General features: G+C 38.1%; 1 protein-coding gene across 3 annotated transcripts; it reads left to right on the top strand.

Moving 5' to 3' along the window:
• The first annotated feature begins 968 nt into the window (after window positions 1-968).
• Window positions 969-19,810, top strand: LOC120301750 (carboxymethylenebutenolidase homolog). 3 transcript variants are annotated; one of them, XM_039329314.1, is made up of 6 exons: window positions 969-1,114; window positions 7,301-7,524; window positions 9,935-10,042; window positions 14,130-14,272; window positions 16,703-16,794; window positions 18,859-19,810. In XM_039329314.1, the coding sequence occupies exons 2-6, from the start codon at window positions 7,310-7,312 to the stop codon at window positions 19,042-19,044; spliced, it is 744 nt and encodes a 247-aa protein (XP_039185248.1). In that variant the 5' UTR covers window positions 969-1,114; window positions 7,301-7,309; the 3' UTR covers window positions 19,045-19,810. The 3 variants fall into 3 exon arrangements, with proteins under 3 accessions (XP_039185248.1, XP_039185250.1, XP_039185249.1); XM_039329316.1 differs by lacking the exon at window positions 969-1,114 and adding an exon at window positions 3,723-3,995; XM_039329315.1 differs by lacking the exon at window positions 969-1,114 and adding an exon at window positions 4,228-5,735.
• Window positions 19,811-22,251: the final 2,441 nt, after the last annotated feature.

Below are 22,251 nucleotides of genomic sequence, written 5' to 3' on the forward strand. Positions count from 1 at the left end.
ATGAATAATTTGTTAACTATAATGTTTAAGACAAAAAGCAACTCTAATTCCAATCTCTTCATCATCTTGAAATATTCCCTTGAAACAATATAAATATGATTTGCTAAATTGTCCATTTTGTTGACGAAAAGCCAATCATTGATTTGATTTTATGCCAACCTACCCAGATCCTTCACAGTAGACCTTCTTTCTCAATTTTCCTTTCTCATTTCTTTGGGGGATATCCAGAATTATGGCAAAATAGACTGGTCCTGACTTCCAGTGTCAAGCAGTTAAAGTTGAAAGACTGACAAAATTGAAAGCTGATTGGCAATATTGAGCTTCCAAGGACTGCCGTCTTTGTTAAACTATATTTGTACAACTTGTTAATTTCAGTTTGTTTAATCATGATTTATTGAGCACAACTGTGGTGGTCCTGGAGAAAAACACTTTTTGCAACATGCTCAAACATTGTGAGGCATAAACCCTAATGATGGAGTTTGCACAACAGTCTAAGCCTAAATTAAGCAGACTATATTGACTAGTTATGTGAACCTAACCAATACATGTGGCACCAAAAGTTATCAGTATTCCCATTGTCCAATATTCAGTAAACTAAATTGAAGGGCAAAGGATGATGCGTTTCTTCCACAGAGCTCAGATTTGAATTGATCCAGAATTCCACACTCTGTGCTTTTGCCCAATTACTATAGGCCAGCAAAGAAGAATGGACACAGATCATATCACAGGATTCTCTTCTCTGTTTACAAAGATGCTGAAAAAGAAAAAGGGAAGAAAAAAAAGTTATTGGAGTGTTCCTCTTGGTAACTTCTGCTCTCAAAGTTATCTCTTCCCATCAAAAGCAACTCTTGAGGAACAAGAGAAGCTTGCCTCTATGAATCATGCCTCTGCTTCTTTCCTGTTTTGTTCAACCAAACATTTAATTCTCAAGGAGCCTCCTTCTTCCCACAACTACATATCTCATAGCACATCTGAAACAGAGTGCTGTAGCTGGTAAGCAGATACCCAGACAGCAAGCTGCATTTGCTGTTTTTCCCTTCAACGGAGGACACAAACACTTAGGCTCTTTCAAAAGGAGTTTGTCCGGTTTCCCATTACAAGCTTCCCAACTCAGGTATGTACGGGTGGGATAAAAACATCTGCTCGCCTTTTCTTGGGGTAGAAAAAATGACTGGAGAACATTTTTAAAACATTTTCTCGTGGCGGATGTTAATTCATAGTTAATTCAAGTTTTTAAGAAGAGACCGGACAGCCATTTGTCTGAAATGGTATAGGGTTTCCTGCCTGAGCAGGGGGTTAGAATAGATGATCTCCAAGGTCCCTTCCAACTTTTTTTATTATTTTTTTATTATTACTATTAAAAAGAACTTGTGGTTTAATAAAGCATTATAGAACTGCTAAATGGTGCATAAATAGAAGCATAAGGATCGTCACCAAGGGCAGAGTATAAATTCATTGACTAAACCACCATGAATTAGTGAATAAAATAGACAGTGATGTGAATTACTTTAGCAAGAAGTCTTTCAGTGCAGTTAGGAAAACTAATGAATTCAGGAGATTGTCCTAAAGACAATTTTAGGTTACTTTGTGCACAGCCTCCCCTTCCATTCACTGCTTCCCATACACATTTTACTTGAATTGTGGAGGACATCGGATACCAGCTTCTACAGTCCTACATATTTTCACATAATGCTTTACTGTGCCAGACATTGTGTTTGCCAGGTCTTATGTGTGTTTAGCTCTCTTTTCAAAGAGCATTTGTGTTGCAAAACAAAAAAAACCCCTAACATTCTAGTCCTGTGTTACATAGACGTTTGATTTAAAACAGAAAAAAGAGCAAGTTTTTGCCAATTGTGTAATGCTATTTCTGTTATCTCATCATCGGTTAGATTACTGGTTTCCTATTGCTTCTGCCAAAAAGGAGTGTCATGTCACTATATTTCTCATACCAATACTATAATTATTTTTAAAGACTCTTAAGAGCTACAGCTATGCTTTGATTGGTCAAAACCTGTAGAATCAATAGGATGATACTGCACTTCCCATACTACTTGTGCACACCACAGTTACATGACTCTTGGAGAGATGGCAATACCATTTTATCTACTCCATTTCTGCTTTGGCAGTCCTGGTGTCATGGTGATACCTTTGTTACTACATATGGACCAATCACAACTGCATGTTCTTTATAGTTGTCCTCTGACTACTTCTAGCTTCTGCTAAATATGAAAACTGGATCCCATGATCACTGGTTGCACTGATATTCCTTTATAGTGAAGATGGAGCTTGCTCACCCTTGGAAATGCCTTTTTGGTTGCCCTTGCCCTTCACTTTCACTAACAGTTATTGTTAAACATGGATCTAATGCTTTTTCAGAAGAGCACTAGACAATCTGGTTGACAAGTCATAAGAGTAGAGGAGGAGGTGGGGTTTCCGGTTTTGTGCAGTAGTGCAACAGCTGAGGGATCACAGGGCTCCGCACCCTATGGCCAATTTCTGCCTGCCAGGGGACCCTAAATGGACCTGAAGTTGCCCGTAAAGGCAACAAAGAAGGAAGGAAGTCCCACCGATTGTGGAGAGATGGTGGTCAATCCGATTGGTTTGGGAAAAGCCCTCCTGAAACCAGCAGAAGAAAGGCTAGCTTAACTTTAGAGTCTAGCCTAAGCTACAAGCAGCCAAAGCCCAAAAGCACTACTTTAAGCTGACTGTAAACAATGTGTTTGGAACTGAGTAAGAACAGTGATTTTTTCTCTTCTACTTTACACAGACCTTAGAATTTTGAAAATCAGTAAGTATTAGATTTGATGGCCTGAGTTTTACTTGAAGGCCACTACTGCTGCAAATCCTTTTAAAGGTGTCCAGTGAAATGATTGATAGAGCAGACCCTGTGTCCAGCTCCATCAATAAGGGAACCCCTTGCAACTTCACGTCAATGCGAAGTTTTTTTCTTAAGGGGCTTGTGTGTCCCTGTCCTCAGAATACTCCTGCGTGATGCACAAAAACTCACCCTGTTTTGGCTGGGGACTCTGGTACCTTTCTGAAGCAATTCTTCCTGAGGTTGGACCTTCTGGCAACCCAAACAGACGGAAGCAATGTGGCCTTGCCTGCCACATGCCTGGCAAATGGCAGAGCGAAACCTGCAGTCAGCTCGCTTGTGATGTCCTCCACACCTAAAACACTGAAGAGTTGCTGGGGCCTTGTCTGGATACCCCTTCGGCCTCCTTTCTGCTGGCTGGTGAAGTCTGTCCTCCTCCTCTTCAGGATCCGCTTCTGATTCTTCTCAAGCGTTCTCTTGATGGACGGTAGTGGTGGCTGGAGGGTTCCTGGTGAGCCACAAAGCCTTCACAGCACCGCTTGCTGCTTCTTCAGCTGCCACCTCTCGTAACACGTCTTGGAAGGAGACATCTTCTTTTGCAAAGAACTTTTGTTGTAGGTCTCTGCTTCTTAAATGAAATGATTGTGCAGCCTTTCTTCCAGATCCTTGAACTCACAAGGCCTGGCCACTTGCCTTAAGGCAGCAATAAAGTCTGCAGCAGATTCACCCGGCCTCTGGTCTCTCTGCTCGAATGCATGCCTCCAAACAATGACTGATAACTTCGGCTGGAAGTGTTCCTTCAACATCTTCTTCAAGTCAGCGTATGTTATTGACTCCAGAAGTGCAGGGGCCACCAGATTTTCCGTGATGTCAAAAGCTTCTTGTCCACAGGCACACAAAAGAGTTGCTGTCTTCAGGCCGTCTTCTCTTATCTGATTTACTCTAAAGTAGTTCTCCACCCGTGCTACATAGGAATTCCATCTCTCTGGGTGGGAGACATCAAAATCAGTCAAGTGGCCAATCTTTGACATTGTAAACTTTACGACCTTCACTAATTGCCTCCTCTGCAAGCTGCTGTTTGGGAAAGGGTCCTTTTGCCGAGCTCACCTCCAGTGACGCTGTACTGGCAGGCTGAGTCACGAATGCAGACGCCATCTTCCCAATCGTCAGGACTTCCTGGGTGAGTCCTTAATTCTTTTTATTGCTTGCAGGGATCCCATCTTCGTCACCAGTTGTTGTGTTTTCGGTTCGTTGGCAACTGATGAAGACACATGGTGGAAAACAACAAGCTCTTTATTTCACTCTCCTACAACCAAGCAAGCAGTAAAAGGCACACAGGCCTTTTATAGGGCCAGAAACCCAGACAATGTGAACCAATAGGAATTGAGCATTTTTGCACCTTGCGCATGCGCACAAGGCTGGGCAGCTTTTGGAATGCCCAGGACCATTTGCAACATTCTGAGCCTGCTTTCAGCTCTTGCAGGCTCAGGACACAACAGTCACCAGAATCAGTTCATTCTTCTCCAGGATGTGCTGATCTGAATATGCTAGAATACTCCAAAATTTTGTATTTACCCCAGACTGGCACTATTGTTACCTTACTGAAACCTGTGTAGCTCTTGATTTTTTTTTATCTTGCCTATTTTGACATTAGTCTTGGAAATTGTAAAAGAAATCTTCCATCCAATTCTCATTTGCAGTGAGTCCATTAAGACAGAGTCCCCAAATAAACTGAAATGTTTTTTCCCAGGTTTCTTGATATCTGGGTTAAGTTTATGACACAAACTGCCAAGGGACTCACATTCGGTCTTGTGATTCTTTATGTCCAGTCACCTTTCCCTTGTTTTGTCAGCCTCCCCATAATCTCGTACCATGACAGTGAACCTTATAACACTAATGGGGATGTGGATTGCATGGCTGAGTATGCTAGTTGGCATGGAGGTCAAAGCTTATTTCAATATGGTATTTTACAAAATGATTTATTTAATTGAATAGCTTTTTCTCAGAGTATCATAAAAGAGCTAAAACTTGATTTGCTATGCTTTTAAATTACAAACATTTGGATATCCATTTCTTTAGTAGTGTGCCTGCTGAGTAAATATTTTCTGAAAGCAATTTTGACAAATAAGAATTTCTCACCATCAGGCAGGTAGGAATAAAAGAATATACAGTTGAGATGAAAGTACATTAAAGTCAACAGAGGATGGATAAGATCTCATAGCTCATCTATGTAATTTATTTAATCAAGTTCTGCCCTTTCTTTTACTAATTTAAAATAATTATTTGTTTAAACTATGGGAAGCATTTCTGCTTCATTGCAGAAATATGTGTAATTAGTTAATATTTACACAAACATTAATCAAAGTTGTGCCTCCAGCAATTTGTCTTCAGCATCACTCCATCTTTGTGTTAGCAGTTTGTACTCTTTTCAAACTATCTGTCAGTGTCCTTACCAACCCCTGGTTCGACGGCAAGATGACTGGCAAACATTGGAACAGTCTGACCAGCATTTAATCACAGCAAACAAAGTTAGCTCTATCCCCCACCCATCTAGCCAGCATCCAGTGGCTAATGTTAAGAACAGAGACGCAGGCCTCTGGCTCTCTTCTCTGTTCGACTGTTCAGTTCGCATTGCCAGGTGACACTCCTGAGTCAATCAGCTGCTTGTCAGACACACAGTTGCTCAGCTGTTCAGCAGCTCCGCCTTTGGAGTTCAGGTAGGACTGCCCCTGGCTTCTCCCTGGGTGTCGTCCTTGGTGCTAGCCTCCACTGGCCTCCTCCCTGTCTCCCCGCTGCCTTCCTCCCGGCGGACATCTTTGCCACTGTTCTCCTCCCTAGGGCCTTCCCGCACCGAACAGCTGTTTGGCGGCCAAGTCGTGGAACCTCTCGCCATTCGGCGTCGTCACTGGCCTCCTCCCCGGTATCGTTGTTTCCCTCCCCCATCAATGTCGGGGCTTGTCACTATCTTTTCTGCAATATAATTTTAGGTGGATTATGTGCATCTCTTTCAATAATCTCTCTTTAATTAGACCTGTTTCTGGAGCCAGTTGAATAATCTGTTATGCATCAGAGGACAAATAATGCATTGGATTTGAAGAACATGTTCTTCTTCCAGTCTCCAGTGTTTTCTGAATGATGATGCTTTGATACACCCTTCCCTCTGGTTATTCACACAGAAATGCTAACAGAGAAGATCTATTGACATGCTGAAGATTAATTATAACATGCCTTGAAGATTATTTGGCAACTTTTTTGAGGCTGAATGGATTTTTCAGTGATAATTATTATGACTATCATTACAACTGCTTATCCTCTTAATCTGAAGCACCACCAACATATATTTAAAAGCTCTTAGCCATCCCATTTCCACTTTTTTTTTTTGTAAAATTTGATTTTATTATTGGATCAAAATTAACAGTTTTCCTGTATAGCTTAGCATCTGTTTTGGTCACAGAATGTATTAGCGTTCCAAGCATTTTTATTTTCAAACTTTGTAGTTTGAACATCCTTTTTTCTATTTTGAGCCTTCTTCTTTTAAATAGTCTTGTTGAGCAGCATTATGGAACATTAACAATACAAGTAAGCTTTTAGGAGACAAAGAAACAAACAAAAACTTTTCTGAAGTTTTAAGAGGTTCAATAGAGGGTTTGTGTTATGTTGGTACACAGGGCATAGATTTATGTCTAAAAAACATGTTGAACTGTTTTTTTTTATAATGCTTTACATTGTGAAAATGAATTCAGCCAATGCCACTATCAATTCTTTTTAAAATAAATATTTTTACCATTGATTCTTATTAGGAATCAGTCATAATCTGAATACAACTAGATAGAACAGTCAAGAAAAGAAGATTCTCAGTGTCATTTAGAACAAAAGATCTCTGCACAGAATCTTTATGCAGAGGAAAATTTCATCCAAAGCCTTTCTGGCTCTTATTTTTTAATTAATAGCAAAGCTTGAAATGAAACATGAAAGCCTTACCCAGCAATAAGTAAGTGGAAAAATCCCATCTTTAATAATGGAATGGAAACAGAGTTGGATACAAGGCTGTGACTAGGAAATTATCCTTTCATGTTGCATTGGCTTCTTTTCTTAATTGCAGGAGGGGATAATGTTGATGTTATTCATTTAGCCATCTCTGACTCTCAACAGTTCTGTGGACCGGTTCTCATTTTTTTCAGCTGATTATCTTTTTTGCTTTATTTACATTCTAATTAACTTTTTTTTTTTTTTGCTGATTCCAACTCTTTTCCTTATAAGTAGAATTGTCAGATGCAACATCCTGTAGGGTTCTCACTGACTTTGGGAGTAGCTGATTCCTACTCTTGATAAGAGAAGTTGTTCTCTTCCTGACAACTTTAAAAAGACAAAATCTGAAAAGTCACATAATTGCCAGTGAGGTTTCATTTTAATTTTTTCTTTCTGTTACCATCTTTGGTGTTGTTATGTTTTGTGGGGATTAAGATTAATTATTGTGTTTCTCAGTTTTCTTAAATGACCAGTGGAGAGTTGCCTTTCCAATATGACATCGGAAGAAGAAGGAATTACAAAGGGCGTGGCCAGGAAGTGCAAATTCAGAACATCAAAGCATATGTTTGTCAACCTGCCTGTGATACAAACAAAGCTGTGATTTTGGTTCATGACATATTTGGGTGGCAATTCCCAGACACTAGATATGTTGCTGATATAATTGCTTCTAATGGATACACGTAAGCATGGATTTCTATTATTCCGAGAATGTAAATAATGTATAGTGAGGGTAGCGATAAATGGTGAGGACTACCATACCTGTGCTACAACAGTCTGACCAGCCTTTAGACTGCAGGAAAGAGACACAGGCACTTGTTTTGCCTAGTGGCATTCATATTTTTCAGTCCAGATATAGTAGCCCTAATTTAGAAGTATGAAGAAATTGCATGATAGCAAATAGAGATATGAGTATTCTTCTCATGTAATCAACACTGCCCTGCAGGAATGTAGCTATTTTTAAAAATTGTTACACAGCCTACAGGTAGTCTTTTATTTAAACTATACAGTCTTACAGCAGTGTCTCAGGGTGGCATGTAAAGTTAAAAATTTAAAGATTCCTGATCACAAATGTCCAACGTCATAAATAACAATTTCAACTGATAATAAAACAACCGCAGCCAGCAGAGCATATTTAACAGCCAGCTCTTTATTGCACAAGGAAAGGCAAATAGAGTTGAGTCTATCAGTTGTTCTGTAAGGCAGACACTGCCACATGAGTCCTGGATCCAGCAAGATAATAGTGTTTAAGAGAAGGGGCCCAGGGTATATTTTCCTTGTTAGCCCTGGTGGATGGACAGAGAAGACTGAAAACAAGCAGTTCTGCAGATGGTCTGGCACCATGCCATCTAGAGTTCTGGCTTCTTCAGGAGGGGAAGATATCTGGTTCTTTCAAGGCAGGCAGACCTATCCCTGTTGCAAATAAGTATTCATCTCTGCATGAATCTAATGACAGTTCATATCCTAAAAGACTTTAATCAATTAGGAGAGACATGGATCTAAAATACAAATGGCCAAACCCATGGTTCGAAGGAGTCTGCCCAATTCATCAGAGTCAACAGGTTCAGCCTCTTCCCCAGATCATTCCTTGGGTAACTCCATAGAACCAATACAGCCAGATTCCATCTCTGAGAAAATCCAAAGGACTTATATAACAGATGTCTAGAACAGCCCATGCAGTCCACACAGCAGACCTGTAAGTGTTCCCTAGGACTCTCCTTACAATTGATGGGGATATTATAAAAATGGCCACAGCTTAGTATTTTGCAGATGCAGTAAGGGTGGAACAATAGCTACATATTGCCAGCATTATTGCCATGAAGCAATCCTTAAAGGAAACTCTTAATCTCTGTTTGGGGCATTCACACAATTTTCTTATTGCGGTACTCTCTTACACTGAGACATTGTCCAGAACTCCTCTGAAAACCAGGAGCCATCCTGGATCAATGTGCGTAGACTCCTCATAGCTGAGATCCCAAACCAAGGCTGTTCTCATCCTCTCATTCCCAGCCTCTAGAGGCCAAACTGTGTACCAGAGCTCCAAAAACAATCCCAAATGATTGTTTTTAAAACCATTCAGCTTCCTTTTCCAATGAAATGTTTAGCGCATATTTACAGCTCCCCCACTAAAATAAAATTAATGTTGGCAGAATCATGCCTATATATTGCACCTGCATAGATGGAACCAAGAAGTTTAATAAAATCTCCCAGACAGATGCTGTCGCTTGCCAGGAAATAGACCTCTTTTATGTCCAAATATAATGTGAAGGCTTAATGCGTATTATTATTAACATATCCACTAAAGCTGCAATCATAAGTAGATTACATAAACCAGAGTTTTTTAAAGTGTAGTCCTAGGACTCTGAGTGTCCCCCAAGACCTTTTTATGGGTTCACAAAAACAAAATTATTGGCCAGCCTACCTTGAAAAATAATATAATATTATAAATAATACAATATTAAAATCCCATCAAACAATCATGAGAAGTGGTAATGGCAGCGAATATGTCCATTTTAATTTTTAATATAATATAACCCATGCAAACAAAAGCTCTTTTGGGGGTCCTCTGTAATTTTTAAAAGTGGGAAAGGGTCCTGAGAGAAAAAGGTTTAAGAAATGCTGATTGAAGCATTAGATTAATTGCATTTAGTGGAAATTCCTTCTAAGTAAGAAAATCACTGGATAGGTTAAACATTAGAAATGTATTATTTAACTTTATTTTAGTAGTTAGCTTTAATATTTTGTTTTTATGTATTTTTAACAACTTGCAGAGTTACTGAGAGTCAGGAGTATACAAATTTTATAAATATCTACCTATCTAATCTTCATGCTTGTTCCTTTCTTAAGAGCTAGCTTGTTTTGTATTTGTGTGTGTGTGTGTGTGTGTATGTGTGTTGTTTCTATGTTGTTGTAAATACTGTACGTATTGTTTTAATCCAATGATATTTGTATGGATTGGAGATGAATAACACTCTTAACATTTTAGATAACTTAGACTATTGCAGAAAAATAAAGAGGAAAAATAAAGAGATCGCTTGGTAATTCAACTGTCACAGAAACCTTCAAATAACGTATCAATGCAATATTCTACAGAACCATCTGCCCAGATTTTTTTCTGGGAAAGGTACCTTGGACACCTAATGATCATTGGCAGAATTTTGGAGACTGGTTGAAGGATCGAGATCCCACAAAAGTGGACAAGTAAGATTAGTATTTATTTAAAAGTAAATGCAACTGATATGTGTCTGATTAGGAAAGCATGTTAATTAAGCAAAGCCAGAAAGATATTCTTAATGGAAGGGCAAGCAAAGAGCGGGGGAGAGAAGACTGCAGCCTTGATACCTTTTAAGAAAATATATGCATTAGCTTCACAACAGTGAAAGAAGGATCAATGTTTTTGCATCTTTAGGATTTTTTTTGTTTATATTGGATTCAGCAAAGCATACATACTTGCATACCATCATACAACTTCTTTTCAGACTAAACAACCTTGCCGTGGGCAGGGGGTTGGACTAGTAGACCTCCAAGATCCCTTCCAGCCTTCCATGCTTTTGATTCAAATGCAGACCAGTTGCTGAGCACCTTAGATGAAGCACCGAAAAAGATTAAGTAGTAGTAGAAAGGAAATAAATTAAGGGAAGAGAAAAGGAATTATAAACCTAATTTATACCAATACAATTCACTCTAACAATACACCTCACTCTATCTTTACAAACTATCTTTGCTTCCACCATATCTGTATACCAGTTTCTACATTACGTTTTGTTATTTAAACTTCTCAATTTTTCTTGTTCAGGATCTCATTGATTGCATTCAACCATGATTTTCTGTGCTTTTCTCCTTTACCTTGGCCGATTCATTCTTTCTTCATTTATCTATTTTGTAATTTTGATCATTTTAATTATCTAACCAAACTACTTCAGTGTATTATACACAATGGAAGCCAGAATTTCCCAAGACAGGAATGTCAGTTACAAGCTGACATTTGAACATTTGAGACATGGAAGAAAAATTACCATTAAGCTATAGAAAAGGAGGAAAGAAACAATGACTTATGCTACATATAAGAAAGGACTCACTCTCATGTTGTTAAAATACAATCAACTGCTTTAAACAGATTTATTCTTCTTTGCACTGAAGATTTTTATCTCACTCTGCAATATTGAGAATACACAAAAGAATGGGTACCACATAGAACCAAGCACTGCATGTAAAAACATGTCTTGTTCTATTTTCTCATCCTTAATAAACATTCTATTATGGTTGGGGTTACTGTACCTGAGCAGCAATTCATCTACTTGCTCTAATGATTCACCATTTCTTTGTAGCTTATGATAATTTACTCCATTTTCATTGTCAAACACTAACAACTTGGACTTAAATATATTTTCAGATCCATCATACTTCTAACATTAACTTGCCATTCTTCTGAGAGGTCAGTCAACACAGATTCATTCATATTCATTCATCTCTAACACCTCTAACATCAGAACAAACATCCATTCATGCATAAGTGGGTTAAACAGGCAAAGGGATATACACATCCTTGTTTTATTCCATGTTCAATATTCATCTGTTCACTAAGTATTCTATTTAGTCTCACATATGATCTTCTATCACATAGCACTCTTACCATGTTTAACAACCAATCTTCAATTCCCTCTCCTCACGAAATGTCCCATTATTCAATCTATTCATTTTATAATATACTTTCTCTAAACCACCAATATATAATAAATGTTGATATTTATACATGTCTCAATAGGCTGCCGAGAAACAAAATCTCTACATTTCTTTCCTGGTATAAGAAATGTATAAGAGAAATACATCTCCTTTATACAGTGTTTCTCAGAGTCTTCTTTTGTCACCACTTATGCACTTTCAGTCAGAAATTTGCCAAATGCTCTGCCATGCACACTTAATAAACTAATCCCCCAGTAGATTTTACACTTTTTTTCCTTTTCTGCTTGTATGCAATCTTCACTTTAAATAAGTTACACAACTGCTCTTTGATATGCCACCCACGCCTAAAGCATTCAACGTTCTCTCAACAATTATGAGATCGTTTTTATCATTATTCAACATCAACATTTAAAGTTCTTATTTCAGTTTTGGAAGATATAACTATCATTTCTGTACACATTTCTTCAATATTTCTCCCATTGCTTTTCTTATTTAGCCACTCAGCTACAAATCTCTTGTTCATCTGCTTCCAAAATATTTTCCTACTGTGCATTTTCTACATCAGCAGGATTGGTTAGGTTAGTATTGACATCTGCTGTGACCTAATGTGTGAATGGTGCTTTATTATCTATCTAAGATTGCATATATAAGGGAAATGAAAATATATCACACACTATAAATTTTTAGTGTTACTGTTGTGCTGCAAGTTACATCTAGACTTGTAGATCAGAGTTCTCCAACCTTTCCGGGTTGGTGGCCCGGAGGGAGGAGAGGTGGGAAAGAGAGAATAGTTTTGTGGGAAGGGTAGGTTGCTCACATGAGTGGGGTTGAGAGCACCCATGACACTTATGTGAGGCCTGCACGAGTTGGGCTCCGAGGGCCTGAGACTCTCATGAGTGGGGCTGTGCGTGGGCATGCACAGGCATCCACCAAACAACCACTTATGCGGCCCGGTTGCGAATAGGCCACAGACCAGTAGTGGGCTGTGGATCACAGGTTGGGGACCCCTGTTTACTTTACATATCTCTGTGACGCTGTACCATTTTTACTGGTGAACTGTACAACCTAACTACGTGATTGGGTGAAGGATGATGCAAGCCATGTTTTCATGTAAAAACAAATGACATCTAAATTATATAACCACACATACAGGTAGTCCTCGATGTATGACCATAATTGAGCCTAAACCTTCTGTTACTAAGTGAGACATTTGTTAAGTGAACTTTGCTCCATTTTATGACCTTTCTTGCCACAGTTGTTAAGTGAATCACTGCAGGTGTTAATAACACAGTTGTTAAGTGAATCTGGCTTTCCCATTGACTTTGCTTGTCAGAAGGTCGCAAAAAGTGATCACATAACCCCAGGATACTGCAACCATCATAAATATGAGTCAGTTGCCAAGCATCTGAATTTTGATCACGTGACCATGGGGAGGCTGCAACAGTCATAAGTGTGAAAAATGGTCACAATGCACTTTTTTTACTTTTTCCACTACACAAACTTTGTAAGTTGATGTCTACCTGTATTGCATTGTTTTGAATGTAGGAAAAAAAAACAGATATTGTAGTCCCATTTCTCTTCTTACCTTCTTCCTCCTTTCTTGTTTGCATATACAGTATATTCACTTAATGGCTTTTTTTAAACCTAGAGTGATTTTAAATCTCTCTCTCTGTTGTTAAAATGCTTATACTTAATGCAACAGAATCACCAAAATGAGCATCCCCTAAAACCTCACTATGCAAGTTAAAAGTAGGCATCTTTATAAAGATTTAAAATAGTACCGGCATTTTTTAATTTTTTTTTTAAATAAATTTTATTGGAAGTTCAAAAATATACGTCATATTCTTAACATTTTGATATGTCCGTAATAGTAAAACAATAGTTCAGTACTTTGGCTTATCAAACAATGGATTTTATCAGACATCTTTTCAAATAAATCTGTGGACCAGAATGCTGCCAATTGTGTTTATTGAAAAACACCTTTCTTGGATACTTTGCATTTTTTAAAATTCCTTTAGAATGGAATGGAATTCAGTGGAGATGAGCAGTTAATGATAGCTAAAAGTAGCAGGTTGGGGCATGAGCAAGGCATTTCATAATATACCATCTTCAACTCGAATTAAGACATATTCCAGTACCAAGGCACCTATCCTTGCTGTTTGGCTCTCTGAACACGAAGATTTTGGAAACTTTCCGAAGTAAAGGACAATTTAAAAGAACAGTTTAAAAAAACTGAATTTTTATAGAAGCGATTGAACAGGGCAGAAGGATAATAAGGCTCCAACATTCTATTGTAGTTGTGCAGGTTATAAAATTTCAATTAATGTGGGTTTCAGCTTTCTAGAATATGATAAAGTATTTGTCCTTGGTGCATTTATTTGTAAATGAGTACCAAATACAACAATAGGTTGTTCACAACTGGGATTTAATTTCAGGAAATCCATTCTGAGGACTTGGTAATGTATTGTTGTCCTCGTAAGAAACCAGCACCTGAGTGGATAATGTTTTACAAGAATTGTTTTTAATAAGTAGGGAAGATACATTTTGATAACCGTGGTGTTTGTTAACTCCATTTTTGTTTATGCATCTCATTTTTTTTTTTTAGGACAGTTGATACGGTCTTGAACTATTTAAAAGAGCAGTATAATGCAATCACGATTGGTATTGTTGGATTTTCCTGGGGTGGAATGGCTGTACATCATGTGATGCTAACAAATCCTGAATTGAAGGCTGGAGTCTCCCTCTATGGTAACGAAGGATGCTTATTAATTCTTCAATTTCTAAATATTTGAACAGTATTAAATTGTTGTTTGTAAGGATCAACTGTACTATGTAAGATCTTTTACAAGCTGAATGCTTTGTTTTTCTCTCTCACACAAACAAAGGGCATATCTGTGTTGTCTAACTGCCCCATTACCAGGCAGGCACACAATTTCTTCTGGAAGGCAAAAATGGATGTTATCACCCTATCCCTGTCCAAGACCTCAGGTTGCATTTTTCTGCTATATTTCACTTTTGAAGTACACATATGTATATTATGTCACCTTTAAGCTTTTATCCATTTCAAATAACCTGCTTCAGTTTGTTCCTGAGTAACTGTTGCAATTTGTAGGACAGTTCCCAGAGGAAAGAATGCTCTTTCAGCGGAGTCATTGGAGCTGCCTGCTAATGTTTTTTAAAGCTCCTTTAAAAAAAACATGGGTTCTGACATAGCGCAATGGCTCTAACTCTTGCCTTACAAATAGAAGATTGTTTATTTAAAATCAGCAGAAATGCTTTTTAAAAAAACAATACTATTTTCTATTCTACTATTTTCTGTGCTTCCTACTTTTTCTTGTATGTTTTTGTAAAGGAGTAAACTGTTTTTGTTCCTGGGAAGAAGGAAAGATTTTATTGCTTCTGTCATTTCCACTTTTCTCAGAAAAACTTAAGAAAATTCAGTAAGATGAAAAAATTATATTCCTGTTTTATTATTAAATATATACAACATAATCTTATGCATGTTTACTTCTCCTTATCCCCAATAATCATACAGGTAGTCCTCAGCCTATGACCACAAATGTTGCTAAGCAAGATAGTTGTTAAGTGAGTTTTGCCCCATTTTAGGATCTTTCTTGCCACAGTTGTTAAGTGAATCGCTGCAGTTGTTAAGTTAGTAACACGGTTATTAATTGAATCTGACTTCCCCACTGACTTTGCTTGTCAGAAGTTCACAAAAGGTGATCCCATGACCCTGGAACACTACAACCATCATAAATAAGAGTCAGTTGCCAAGCATCCAAATTTTGATCACATGACCATGGGGATGCTGTAACGCTCATAACTGGGAAAAACAGACAAAAATCACTTTTTTCAGTGCTGTTGTAACTTTGAATGGTCACTAAATGAATGGTTGAAAGTCAAGGACTAGCTATATATACTGTAAGTAGGATATTCTCTTGGGTTGTCTCACTGTTTTTCAAGGGTACTGAAGTTGAAAGTCTTCAACCCAAGCTCTCAAAAACCTGCATAGCCCCTTAACCCAACAACACATGTGCATGCACGCGCGCACGCACACACACATATAGATATTCAGAAAGACCCACCCATTAGCAAGTGCTTTTCTGAAATATAAAAGCAAGAGGGCACAGCAGCAAAGGACTGGTATAGTTAGGGAATATAATTTAGATTACCATCGTGTCAAGCCAGCATAAGCACAGATATGCCTAAGGGAATATCCTACTGTATGTGTGTTTATCTGAGAGAAGGGGATATTTCTTTTCAAAAAGTGGAAATAACAGAAGCAGTCTTATGGCAAGTAACAAAAATAGTTTATTCGATTTACCTCAATGTAATGCTATTATAATAATTTTTCATCTATTTATGCCAAAAATATGAACAGCTTCTTGCCGATCACCCCTGGCAAATAAAAATACTAGCAGATAGTCAGATAGGAAAGCTTAATAACAGTGGTTTATTTCATCATTATATCATAAGTGACAAATATAGCTAGGTAAGTAAACATGGTGGCTGAAATTATTAATTTTTTGTAGATTCAATTACAAGACTGAGTATCATCATATTTGCATAGTACACTCTGCTTCTTTAGTCTTTAGACTGTTCCATAGATGGTTTGATTTGTGAAGAGTGTATGCCCTTTAGAAACCCAATATATGCCCCAAAGTCATGTTCCTCAAATAATTGCGGAAACAATCTTCTGAAGGCCCAAAGTTTAATTTTTTTTTTTTGTACATATCAAGCTGGTGCAGGTTTGCAATCCTGAAAGGGAACTGGTATCTTGGATGTACTGCAGAGAAAATAATACATTTTTTAATAGGACTATGGCAGGTGATCTATATAATTTAGTACATTCTAGGAATTGGGACACACCTGTAATCATAGAAACTACAGGAATTGACTGTCACTAAATGTTGTTTTCAAAGTCAATAAATAAAGTATATATAAGATGTCCTTGGCTCTGCAGCTCATATTGAAACTGTACCCACATAAATCACTGCAGAACCACCTGAGTCTCAAATAACATTTTACATTATTTATTATATTTTTCAATTATACTTTAAAATGTCTGCATCATCATAAAATAACATAACAATTAAGGTCAATGGAGTATTTGTCCTCTAATTATATAGTTTGCCTTGAAAAAAAAATGTAGTTTTAACGTAATTTCTCTTCTTTTAGGAATTATTAGAGATTCTGAAACTAGATATAATTTACTGAATCCTACTTTTTTCATTTTTGGCGAGAAAGATCACACCATTTCTCTTGAACAGGTAAACAATTATTTTCAGATTCTAAATAGCTTTATGACTGATATCTCTGCAATACACTTAGAGAATTAGTGGAAATGGGGTATAAGCGTTGCAGGGGATCCTTATTTTCATTTAAGGATCATTCTGAAAAATGAGTCTGCTCTTACTGTAGAATTACCAGTGGGAACATTTACCTAGCAGCAACTAAAGTGGTACTGGAGTCCCAACTGAAAACAACTGCTCATCCATTCTACATTGTGTTTATGTGGAAGAAGGGAATTCCTGCACAGAGGGAGAATCGTTTGAAATCAAATTCATATTTTCCTGTCCACAGGCTTTTCAGCAAGGATAATAATGAGTAGGGTTTTTTTTAATAGGAACAGGATTGTCAGTGACAAAATACATGCTTACAAGCAGAAGATAGCTAAAATGTGAGATTTTCCTAAAAACCTCTCCTGCAATACAAGGTGCAATTACTCCACAGCATTTATTCTACTCGTTGTGTGCTCAGAGGTATTAATTATACAATATCATTCTGTATATGCGCTCCTTTTCCAAGGATTGAAAATTCTTAGGCTGCCCATGCTTGCTGTTCAGAGTCTGGCTTGCTCGAAACAAACAGATTGAAAAAATTATAATGTTTCTGTGGTATAAAGTTTACTAGTAGTCCTCTGATTAGGATCACTCATTCAGCAACCATTCAAAGTTATGGCAGCACCAAACAAGGGGTACTAATGACTGTCCTCAAAATTGTGGGCATTTCAGCATCCCACAGTCACATGAATGCAATTTGGGCAATTGGCAACCAACTTGCAATTACCATGACTGCAGCATCCAGAGGCCACATGATCACCATTTGCAAGCTTCCCTCTTGGATTCCTACAAGCAAAGTCAATGAAGAACTGTTGTTTTTCTCCCCAAAAGTTCCCAAGTAACATGGAGAATGGAGCCATAGTAGCACAGTGATTAGAATGCAGTATTGCAGGCTGACTCTGCCCACAGCCAGGAGTTCGATTCTGATCGGCTCAAGGTTGACTCAGCCTTTCATCCTTCCAAGGTTGGTAAAATGAGGACTCAGATTGTTGGAGGTAACATGCTGACATTTGTAAACTGCTTAGTGAGTGCTGTAAAGCATTGTGGAGCAGTAATAAGTCTAAGTGCTATTGCTACTCTGTAGTACCTGCCTGCCTACACTCTGTAGTGACCCACTTGATCCCCACACTCACTAGTGCTGGCTCAGAGCACCTATTTGCCTACCCAAGCTCTGCAGTGCCTGTCTGTGGTACTCATCCAGCCACAGGTACTCATCACACTCACCCACAGCACCTACCCATACTCCGTAGTGCCTGCCTGCCTACTTGACTGGGACATGGTTTCAGCATCTCTTCCCACAATACAATTATGTGAAGTCCTCATTTAAACCTATACAGTCCTTGCTTAACAATCTCAGCAGGACTGCCAGGATTGCTGATGTGAGATTGTGCTTTATAACCACATTGCTTAGCAGTTATAGTCCCAACTGCCACTGTAATCCAAGGACTATCTGTACTTATCATATAGACTGAGTCCAGAGTGTTGACGTTCCATCATCTTCCTGTTATACGCGGATCCAAAATGCCATAGGATTCTATCTACCTTTTTCAGTTCCAGCTCAGCCTGGCTTCTTGATACATATGTACCCCATACTTCCCAAGTGTTGGAAGAAGGAGAACCACTTCCTGGTTTCTTTTTAAAGCACAATCACTGCTATTCATCATATTTTCATTGCATGAGGGTCCCAAGCTGGCAATTTCATTTGAGGAATTAAATTTAAGAATTCCAAAGTTGACAGAGATCTTTTGGGGCATCTTGTCTAAATGCATTATCACCAGGTGCAGAAAGCATATCACTATTTGGATATGATTAAAAAAAGTCAGAGGTCATAAGATCAATGGTGTTTAAAGTACTATTGCTTAACTTCAGTTCAGGTAGCCTTGACTTTTAAGCAAAATTGTCAAAGAATCCAGGTTATATGCGAACAAATAATTTTAAAAGTGTAATGTTAACATTTACTGTAAATATGTAATATATTTTTTTCTGCTACAGATCTCTTTGCTGGAGAAAAAACTTACAGAATATTGTACAGTAAATTATAAAATTAAAGTATATCCTGGACAAGTTCATGGTTTTGCCCAGTGTAAGCCTGAAGACATGAAGCCTAAAGATGTGCCGTATGCTGAAGAAGCAAGAATGGATTTAATACAATGGTTGAACAGTTACATTATATATTAAAGCAATATATCCCATATTCCACAACTTCCACAACAAAATGTCCTTTATTTGTTTCAAAAAAAGTTATTGTAAAGATTGTAGGGATGCCTATTAGAATCTGAAGAAAGGAAAATGCATTTGAAAGATATGGCAATAATAACCATTAATAGATTCATTATCATATTACTCCATTACTCCTATGAAAAATTATATATACTTGAAGATCTTTCCTACGTTATATACTGTATTATTTTTGTGGAAAAATATTGAGTATTCAGCATTTATACACTTAGCTTTAGGTCTTATTCTATTACCATTATAATATCTGAGCTGCAAATATTCGATTTTCTCTATGTCTTTGCTTGTGCTCCTTGAAGACATACACTTTGTCCTTATAATCTTTCTTCCCTAAGTCCTGCTTTGTGGTAGTTAATCAATGATATCAGAAATATAATTATTTATCCTTGATGCAATATAAAGCATTGCATTCAAAGTTGGAGTCCATCTCAGATTAAAGTTTGTTTAATTCCAAGGCAATATGATTCGATAAATAATACAATCTTTTTTGAAGATGGAGGAGACAATTTTTTTAAAAAGGTGCAAAGTAAAAAATAAGCACTATTTAAAAAAAACACCAAAGGGATGTTTGTAATTTTCGCTCTCTCCAAATAATGGAAAGCTGAGAGTTTTAAAACTAAATTAGGAACACTTGAGCTGGTGATATAATTTGACCTAAAGCTTAAATAATATACTGTTTATCCAAGTAAAAATTATTTTCTCACACTGACTTTGAGAGTTTTTTTTACTACGTTATTAAGATAAGACCCAGACACCACATTGCTTATTAAGCACTTATGAACTGTAAACTTAAAAAAAAATAAAACATATTACAAAAAAGAGAGAATTTTTTTTCATTACCAGGCTGATGGAGGTATAAGCAGCAGTAAATTGTAGAAGTTCATTAAAAGTATGCAGAGATATGAGATATGATCTGACAGCCCATCAATGTAACTTAATCAAGTTCTAACTTTCATTTATTATTTTGCTTAAAAAAAATATCTACTTGTTTGCAGCTTCAATGAAAATTATAAGGAAACATTTCACAAGTAATGTGTGAAAAAAAAACTAAGTAGCAATTAAATCAACCTTAACCATGGTGTGAATAGCCTACTTCCACCTATTTGTCTTCAGAAATGCAAATGCACATATTCCTGGTTGGCAGTTTGTATTCCAAGATATTCCTCACCCATCTAATTTCAGTGCAAATTATATTAAGATTTCCAAGAATCTCTCTTAATCAGGCATGCTTTCTAGAGCCAGCTGAATAGTCTTAGTGACCTGAGGAGAAGTAATTCAATGACTTTGAAGTGGGGCCCATTCAGCTACAGCTTTGATGGCTCTGTAGGCAGAGCTGCATTTGACAGAGAAGAGAACTTCGCAGCTCTGCCTACACAGCCACCAAAGCAGCAGGTGGAGCGCCATAGCTTGGGGAGGGAGGGCACTGAAGTGGGCAGTCGGGCCATTGGCAAGAGCAATGTCTGAGCGGAAAGCGGCCTTGGAACAAGTGGGGCAGGTAAGGAAAGAAATCCTCACTCCCCCTAGAAATTGCCTTTCTTTCCTTACCTGACTTCCAGCCCCGTGCCATTTCTCCTTCACAATCCCCCGCTGCCATCACGTGCAAGGAAATGAAGGTTTTTTTGGGGGAAAAATATCAATCAACCAATTCCAACTTCATCATCTTTCTCTTCTTTCACTGCCCCACTTGTTCTGAGGCCGCTTTCCGTTCAGACGTGTTGCTCTTGCCAATGGCCTGGTCGCCCACTTCAGCGTCCTCCCTCCCAGAGCCTCTGGTGCTTCACCTGCTCTTTTGGTCGGCCTGCCGGCTCCCACCTCAACACTCTGCCCATTGCTGCCCAGCATGGCCACCCCGGGGCTGCAGAGGCTGGCTTGGCATGGGAAGGGCACATTCCCCACCCTCCCGCCACCATGCAGAGTAAGATTGCCATGCCAGCCCCCGTCCAGATGCCCTCGCCTCCCTCAAGCATTTTTTTACTAACCTGCCTTTCAGCTGCATTCCATTTCTCCATTCACTTCTCAGCCTTTGCCACGTGTTTGTGGACTATCAGTTTAAAAAAAAAAAGTTCCATTAGACTTTCTAACTTCTTGAGATCTCACGAGAAGTTAAAAAGTCTGATAGAAGGTTTTTTTTAACCAATAGTCCCACAAACACACAGCGAAGGCTGAGAGGCGAACAGAGAAATGGAATGCAACTGAAAGGCAGGTTAGTAAAAAAATGCTTGGGGAGGCGGGGGGGGGCGTGGCAATCTTATCCTGTGTAGGTATGGACGCAGGTTGCTCATGGACGGGACTGAAGGCCTAGGACTGGGGCGACAGCGCGCGTGCCCACACGTGCCATAGGTTCGCCACCACGGTAATATACACAAGTAAATCTCCCTAATTTTATTCAGCCAGTTTTTATAAAGCTACTTTTATTCAAAAGATATTGTATATTAGAACATCTCAAATTTGGCTTCTAGCAATTATTTCAAAAGGCAAACACATGTAAGAATTAAACAGAACAGCACATGTAGGATTTGAGATTAAATCCCTGTTTAGGATGGAATCAAATGAGGCTTCTTTGGAATGGCTGTCCATTTCTCTTCGTTTGGAGGTATCTTGAAGAAGGATTTGTTACCAATAATGCATCCTTTCAAAATGAAGCAGCTTCCTGTTAATCTTTTGCCACCAAGGACAACTACCAGAGGTTATGAAAGCACAAATTGTGAGCTTCAGGCCAGAATGGAAAAAAACAGCCCACATATTCTTTGCCAGATGGAACTGAGCCCAGACATTGAAGCTGCAATGTCCAAAGCAATATTCATATTTATTTATATCTATATAAGGTTTGAGGATCCAGTGTATCAGGTATCCACAAGTGATCATATGACCAAAGCTCTGCTCTTTTTATACAGGACATACATTGCAATAAAATTTCAATTATGTGATCAGAACCATTGTCTTTTAAACTCACCTACCCGCTTGTATGGACATCCCCATGCATTTGCAAAGTGGCATTTTTGGGGGGAAATAATTAAAATAAGCATACTTTCCTTCCAGAGAATGCATGCCATGTATTTTGGTTTAAAATGTAAAGAAATGTAAAGAAAATAGAGGTCCTTTACAGCTTGGATGTTCTATCTGAACCACAGAATAATAGAGTTGGAAGGA

This window comes from Crotalus tigris, unplaced genomic scaffold (genome assembly GCF_016545835.1).
Source record: "Crotalus tigris isolate CLP2741 ecotype Arizona unplaced genomic scaffold, ASM1654583v1 scf7180000024391.5723578, whole genome shotgun sequence".
In the NCBI taxonomy this organism is placed as follows: domain Eukaryota; kingdom Metazoa; phylum Chordata; class Lepidosauria; order Squamata; family Viperidae; genus Crotalus; species Crotalus tigris.

Coding starts and splice junctions, on each gene's coding strand:
- LOC120301750 (XM_039329314.1), top strand. CDS start 7,310: ATGACCAGTGGAGAGTTGCCTTTCCAATATGACATCGGAAGAAGAAGG. Junction 14,273..16,702: donor GGCTGGAGTCTCCCTCTATG/GTAACGAAGGAT, acceptor CTCTTCTTTTAG/GAATTATTAGAGATTCTGAA. Junction 16,795..18,858: donor ACACCATTTCTCTTGAACAG/GTAAACAATTAT, acceptor TTTCTGCTACAG/ATCTCTTTGCTGGAGAAAAA.